We start from the raw sequence: 7,500 nt of genomic DNA, 5'->3' as shown, positions 1-7,500 counted from the left end.
CAGGAGGGGATCACAGGAGAGGATGACAGGAGAGGATGACAGGTGAGGATGACAGGTGAGGATGACAGGAGAGGATGACAGGAGGGGATGACAGGTGAGGATGACAGGTGAGGATGACAGGAGAGTATGACAGGAGGAGATGACAGGAGAGGATGACAGGAGAGGATGACAGGAGGGGATGACTGGTGAGGATGACTGGTGAGGATGACAGGTGAGGATGACTGGTGAGGATGACTGGTGAGGATGACTGGTGAGGATAACAGGTTTGCTTTATCAGAGTGTGTGGTGCACTCCTCAACCAAGAGCTGAATGACTGTCACAAGTAATACTGAGACACGGCTGAATCTCTCCAATAAATTTACACTTTGGAATTTTATAATCATTATAAATTTTAGAATTGATGTGTAGTGCTAAGAGAAAGTACAGTAGTGATCCCCAAAGAAGCTAAAAAGTAAACACAAGTGGTGAAGATTTATAAATATCTTTCAGAACCTTGGGATGTTTGAGAATGATTTAAAATCATTCTAGGCCATGATTCACGAGATTGCTGGGTTAGTATTTCAGTGTTGTGGCTGAACTCCAGGGTGATGCCTTGCTGAGTGTATTATTACGCCTTGTGTCTGTGCAGCTACAGACTGTTGTGACAATATTGTTATGACAGTATATTGATAAAACCTTCTGCTGCTGCTTTTTGGTTTCAGTGTATTTTTCAGGTTTCGGGAATTTCACTCGCGGAATGCTGAGAAAGGTGGGATGCTGGGGACGGGAGAGCAAAGCCCTAAGCCAGTAATCAAGATAGCTCTGTAGAGATGTTCCAGATGACATCATTAGCTCATTCTTAACTTCGCCCTACTCGCAAAGTCTCCCAGACTAAAAGCCCTATAAAAGAGCCGGAAGCATTTATGAGGACATATGCTCTGAGCTAAGGCCTCTTCGATGCAGGATATAACTTAATAGAAGGAGAACTGTGGTCACGTGTCTTTGCTAAGTAAAGGCAGCATTTTGAGTACGCACTTTCTCCTGGGGACAGCTTTATCTCCTGTTTCAGGCAAAAGAGCGCCACTGTATGGCTGAAAGCGAAGCTGCGACTGCCGTGTTCATAATTGAACAGTAACCTAAAGCAGTCACCCTACAAGATGCAGCAGTCAGACAAATCGACAGTTCAGTAAAAACCAGCTATGAATGGTGCAAAAAACCTTTGTTTCCTTGAACTCTGTGTGTGAGGTGAGATGTGAATGAGTTTGTCATTGCTCTGCTTAGACTGTGAACAGTAGAGGAGCACCTTACAAGGTGAGCAGGGTCATGGACACACAGCTGGACCCACAGCTGGACCCACAGCTGGACCCACAGCTGGATACACAGCTGGAGCAGAAGCTGATTACGTCTTTATTGAGCACAAAAGCAGGGAATTGCAACCGGAAATGCTGGTCTGTTCTACCTCTCGGCAGTTTTACAAAGTTAAACAGGAATTTCATATCATAAACAAACAAACAAACAAAAAACATGTTTTTTGGGGACCCTCTCCTCTTTTAATAATCCCAAACCTGAACGTATTTTAATGTAAAGGTGATGTAACATCTTGGTATGCCAGTATGTCAGAGGTTATATTACAGGGTACTGGTGTGAAATCAGGTCCTTGCGTGCCGTCAGTCTCGGAGAAGGGGTTAAATCTTTACACTTCGGGAGAGGAGAGAAAAAAAGAGCTGTGATTTTTACTGTTATGTTTTAAAAACATTTAAAACTTCCTCCATGACCTTGTAATGTTGATACATGAACAACTACTTAATAACTGAAATTTGGTTAATCAAAAACAGCTGAAGATATCATTAGATAGTAATCATTAGCTTAATTCTCATAAAGAACAAATCATTTAAATTTTATTTCTTTATTTTAGCTTGGTGTCTCTACAGTCTACTGCTTGAGTGTTGTGTCACATCAGGGCCACTGGTTAAATGAACAAACATGAACTCTAACGAAGGTCTCAGCTCACCTTTCACGGAGACCATGGCCAGGGCTTCGCTGCTGCCTATGTGATTGCTGGCCACACATTTGTACATTCCACTGTCACTCACTTTCAGCTGGCCAATTAACAGCACACTGTCCTTGGTCTTTGCACCCGAGGACATCGCTGCTCCACCCACACGTGACCAGTGGAAGCTGATTGGGTGAGAGCCGTGGGCGATGCACTGCAGGCGCAAGCTGTCGCCACGGCGAGCGGTCACCTGGTCAGGAACAGTGGTGGCGTAGGGTGGGGCTAAACAGGGGGAGGACAGACAGACAAATCAGGTTAATCAGTTGACATCATTATAAACACAGTTTCCCTCCTACTGATCCCCTAAGACTTGGTTATGGTTGTATATAATTATTTTTTCTGTTCTACTATCGTGGCATGCACTTTTACCACTCTCCCTTAATCTCCCTTTGTACAGTGAGACATTTTACCCACATTGCCTCGATTGTCAACAAATCCAAAGTACAGCAGAATGCAGAGCTGGTCAAGGGTCAGCCATGATAACACAGTTTTCTCTGGAGAGCCCTGGCTAGATTACTCTGGAAAGCCCTGCCTAGGAATGATATTTTCCTTTCAGTTCAGTTGTATTTGAATTACATTCATTTCCTTGACATTTTTATTGTTTGTTATTACACAAGTCGGTTTAGAGAATCTGGGGCCAAACGTCTGTGAGTAGACCATGGGCCACATGGTTGAAATCACCATACTGTGTTCAGCCTTGTAGGGTGTTGTCCACGTATCAGTCCTGTATGTTTAGAAATGACACAAATGCACTGTGTCTGTGTTTGTGTGAATCTTAGACATGTGAAGACTGACTTACTGTCTACTTCCAGCTGCACATAGTCCTCACTGTAGCCTGCAGAATTTGTGGCATTGCAGATGTACTGACCTGAGAGAGAGAGACAGAGAGAGAGAGAGAGAGAGAGAGAGAGAGAGAGAAAGAAAGAGATGCATAAAAGTCTTGTTTCACATTAAAGTCACAGCAGTTAAAGCAACTTACATATGTGCTCTCCATGACGACTGAACCCATGACCTTACTATTGTTAGATCCTTGTCGACACCCCACCCACATCATACCCACACCCAACCACACCCACACCATACCCACACCATACCATACCCCACCCACACCATACCCACATCATACCATACCCCACTCATACCATACTCACACTCATACCATACCCCACCCACACCATACCCATACTCATACCCACACCCATACCCCACCCACACCACACCCACATCATACCATACCCCACCCACACCATACCCACATCATACCATACCCCACTCACACCATACCCACACTCATACCATACCCCACCCACACCACACCCACATCATACCATACCCCACCCACACCATACCCACACTCATACCATACCCCACCCACACCATACCCACATCATACCCACACCCATACCCCACCCACCATACCCCACTCACACCATACCCACACTCATACCATACCCCACCCACACCCACACCCACACCCTCAATCACACCCACAATCACCCCCCACACCCACACCCACACCCCACACCCTCAATCACACCCATACCCACACCCATACCCCACCCACACCCTCAATCACCCCCACACCCACACCCCACCCACACCCTCAATCACCCCCACCCCCACACCCACACCCACCCCCACCCCCACGGTCTTGTACCCGAGTCTTGGCGTCCCACATTGGTGAGAGTCAGAGTGCCTCCTTCTTCTCTGTGCTGCCATGGCAATGGAGCACGCAGCTTAGACCAGGAAATGCCAGGAGTGGGGAATCCTGGGAGAAGACAAGAGCATTTTCATTCAACTACTCCACCACCTCACCTGGATCAAACTGAATGATTAAGATTAGTGTAAACCAACCCAAACAGAATGCAAATGAGTTTAATGTGAACTGACCCAAATCTGACCTCAGGTTTAACTGACTAACCAATCGACTATGAAGAAAAGACTAGGTGCTGGCAGTGGCTAGGTAGTATATATACATATATGCTGAAATAAGTTCAGGAGGGAAAACACAGCAGTAGTTCAGAATGCTTTAGCCAAGGGATTCTAAGAGGAAAGGATCTTACCTACACAGCAGCTTTATTCTTATTCAGGGTGTGTGTGCCTGTGCATTCTTCAGTCTGATTTCATAAAAGTCAGGCATGTTTTGTCGCGAGTGTGTGTAAAGTCTGGCAGTGTTACCGGATGCCTGGCAGTGCATGGTCACTGTCTGACCCTCCACCGCCGTCATGTCTGCTTGTCTGACGGTTGCCTTGGGCGCTACGGTTCCGTCTGCCAGTCTAAGCTCCACCCTCTGTTCAGCTGAGCCCTCCTTGCTTTGAGCACGGCAGACGTATGTCCCAGCATGTGCGGAGGATGAGACCACTACCTATACTTACACACAACACTAATGAGTTTCACTGTTGGTTTGTATTCGGCAGCTTCATAGTTCAGAATTAGTAGTAGTGGAAAGGATACACACACACACACACACACACACACACATACACACATATATATATATATAGACTGAGAGTTGCTCACACACTCACACACTCACATAGATACGTGATTGCACATGCCTACTGAACCAGTACCTGCAGTACTGCGCTGGTGTCTCTTGTGGAAACGAGTGTAGTCTCTCTTCCTGCTTCCTCTTTAAGCCAGGTGATGGAGGGGCGTAGCCTCCCAGAGGCCTGGCATTCCAGAGACACAGCCCCTCCCACTCTCACTGTCACTGGGCTGGAGGGCTTTACACGCACTTTGGGAGGCTCTGATACCCCCAATACACACACACACACACACACACACACACACACACACACACACATAGCACATTTACATAGCACATCTTAAATAGATAATCAAATGTTCACACACCTTACATACATTCTCACATGGATACACACATGCATGCTTATGGACACGCACACACACACATACACAGACTGTGCTCACGTTTGATGGTAAGTGATGCAGTGATTGTGGTTTTTCCTTGTGCATTGATTGCTATGCAGCGGTACTGTCCCTGGTTACTGAGGCGGGCAAAAGCGATGGTTAGTACTGACCCATCTGGTCCAACCTTCACATTATCTGGAAGAGAGAGAGAACACCTTAAGATTATCTGGAAGAGAGAGAGAACAACTTAACATTATCTGGAACACAGAGAGAACACCTTAACATTATCTGGAAGAGAGAGAGAACACCTTAACATTATCTGGAAGAGAGAGAGAACACCTTAACATTATCTGGAACACAGAGAGAACACCTTCATATTACCTGGAAGAGAGAGAGAACACCTTAACATTATCTGGAAGAGAGAGAGAACACCTTAACATTATCTGGAAGAGAGAGAGAACACCTTAACATTATCTGGAACACAGAGAGAACACCTTCATATTACCTGGAAGAGAGAGAGAACACCTTAACATTATCTGGAAGAGAGAGAGAACACCTTAACATTATCTGGAACACAGAGAGAACACCTTAACATTATCTGGAAGAGAGAGAGAACACCTTAACATTATCTGGAACACAGAAAGAACACCTTCACATTATCTGGAAGAGAGAGAGAACACCTTAACATTATCTGGAAGAGAGAGAGAACACCTTAACATTATCTGGAACACAGAGAGAACACCTTCACATTATCTGGAAGAGAGAGAGAACACCTTAACATTATCTGGAAGAGAGAGAGAACACCTTAACATTATCTGGAACACAGAGAGAACACCTTCACATTATCTGGAAGAGAGAGAGAACATCTTAACATTATCTGGAACACAGAGAGAACACCTTCACATTATCTGGAAGAGAGAGAGAACACCTTAACATTATCTGGAAGAGAGAGAGAACACCTTAACATTATCTGGAACACAGAGAGAACACCTTCACATTATCTGGAAGAGAGAGAGAACACCTTAACATTATCTGGAACACAGAGAGAACACCTTCACATTATCTGGAAGAGAGAGAGAACACCTTAACATTATCTGGAACACAGAGAGAACACCTTCACATTATCTGGAAGAGAGAGAGAACATCTTAACATTATCTGGAAGAGAGAGAGAGAGAGAAAACACGTTAATGTTATCTGGAAGCGAGAGAGACAACACCTTGACAAAATCTTTTCAGTACCAGTTCAACTGTACCTTGCCTGCTTTGATTGCCTCGCTATATGTGTATCAAACGTCTCTGTTCTAAGTTGGTGTCACGATCACTCTTGTGACAGTGAAGTGTTAGTGAGTAACAGTAACAGTAACAGTAACAGTAGCTGTAGCTGTAGCAGTAACAATAACAGTAACAGTAGCTGTAGCTGTAGCAGTAACAATAACAGTAACAGTACCTGTAGCTGTAGCAGTAACAGTAGCAGTAGCAGTAGCAGTAGCAGTAGCAGTAACAGTAGCAGTAACAGTAACAGTAGCAGTAACAGTAGTAGTAACAGTAGCAGTAACAGTAGCTGTAGCTGTAGCTGTAACAGTAACAGTAAGAGTAGCTGTAGCTGTAGCAGTAACAGTAACAGTAGCAGTAACAGTAACAATAACAGTAGCTGTAACAGTAACAGTAGCAGTATCAGTAACAATAACAGTAACAGTAGCAGTAATAGTAGCAGTAACAGTAGCAGTATCAGTAACAGTAGCAGTATCAGTAACAGTAACAGTAACAGTAATGGTATATCAGTTGTCCTCAGGCTTGGCCCAGGGACCCCTAATGCTCTGGACCTTATTGCATCTTTTTTCCTGTCAAACGCCTCAGTCAGCATTTGTGCTGTGATCCAGGGCTTACACCCACCTGCCAGTGGCTGGTTGTTGGTGCGTTTCCACTCCAGCTGCACGGGCTGGGAGCCGCTCACCACACGGCACCGGAAGCTGACCGTCTCACCCTGGCAGACTAAGGCAGCACGGGGATCCACGGACAGCACAGCTTTCTGGGCCCAGGCTGGAATGGCGACACACATGCTAAAGTAACGATCCCTACTGCACCACTTAACCACTCACCCAACACCACCCACCCAGACCCCCACCATCCCCCACCCCCACACCCAACACCACCTACCCACATCCCACCATCATGATACGATTCTCCCAGTTGCACATGTACATGTATCGGCTTGTCGGCTGATTATACAGCCCTGCGTGAGCTGATGCGTGCATGTGTGTGTGAGTAGGGTGATCAGTCCGTGGCATGCGTCGTGAGCTGATCTCACAGGCCCCGAGGCCACAGGGACGCCTGCTTCCCCTCAGCTGCTTTCCTTCCCCATCTGAGGAGGTGAGGTCATAAGTGGGTGCAGACACTGGCGTGCGCATACCTGCAGGCACGACACTGCCCCTCCAGGAGCCTAATACGGCCACGATTACAGACCAGAGTAGATGCCATACTGCGACCACTGCATGCGAGTCGCAAGATAAAGATTTACACCCCCATCTGTACTTTGAGTTATTTAGATGAACGTGATGTAATTAGGATAATGGGCTGAGGTCACTGCCCCAAAT

At 46.0% G+C, this 7,500-nt stretch overlaps 1 protein-coding gene across 1 annotated transcript in view; it reads right to left on the bottom strand.

Moving 5' to 3' along the window:
* Positions 1–1,373: 1,373 nt before the first annotated feature.
* The window catches only part of sid4 (secreted immunoglobulin domain 4), a 7,163-nt gene continuing 1,036 nt past the window's right edge, over positions 1,374–7,500 (bottom strand). Inside the window, exons 2-9 of the mRNA XM_027018866.3 lie at positions 6,800–6,946; positions 4,967–5,101; positions 4,606–4,781; positions 4,211–4,397; positions 3,690–3,800; positions 2,832–2,900; positions 1,991–2,254; positions 1,374–1,677 (exon numbers count right to left, since the gene is read on the bottom strand). Coding sequence (XP_026874667.2) covers positions 1,673–1,677; positions 1,991–2,254; positions 2,832–2,900; positions 3,690–3,800; positions 4,211–4,397; positions 4,606–4,781; positions 4,967–5,101; positions 6,800–6,946 — 1,094 coding nt within the window. The 3' untranslated portion in view covers positions 1,374–1,672. The remainder of the gene's footprint in view (positions 1,678–1,990; positions 2,255–2,831; positions 2,901–3,689; positions 3,801–4,210; positions 4,398–4,605; positions 4,782–4,966; positions 5,102–6,799; positions 6,947–7,500) is intronic.

This window comes from Electrophorus electricus, chromosome 18 (assembly GCF_041902795.1).
Source record: "Electrophorus electricus isolate QZ-2024a chromosome 18, ASM4190279v1, whole genome shotgun sequence".
Lineage (NCBI taxonomy): Eukaryota > Metazoa > Chordata > Actinopteri > Gymnotiformes > Gymnotidae > Electrophorus > Electrophorus electricus.
Note: the sequence above shows the minus strand (reverse complement) of the source record. Positions and strands in the feature narration are given on the sequence as shown.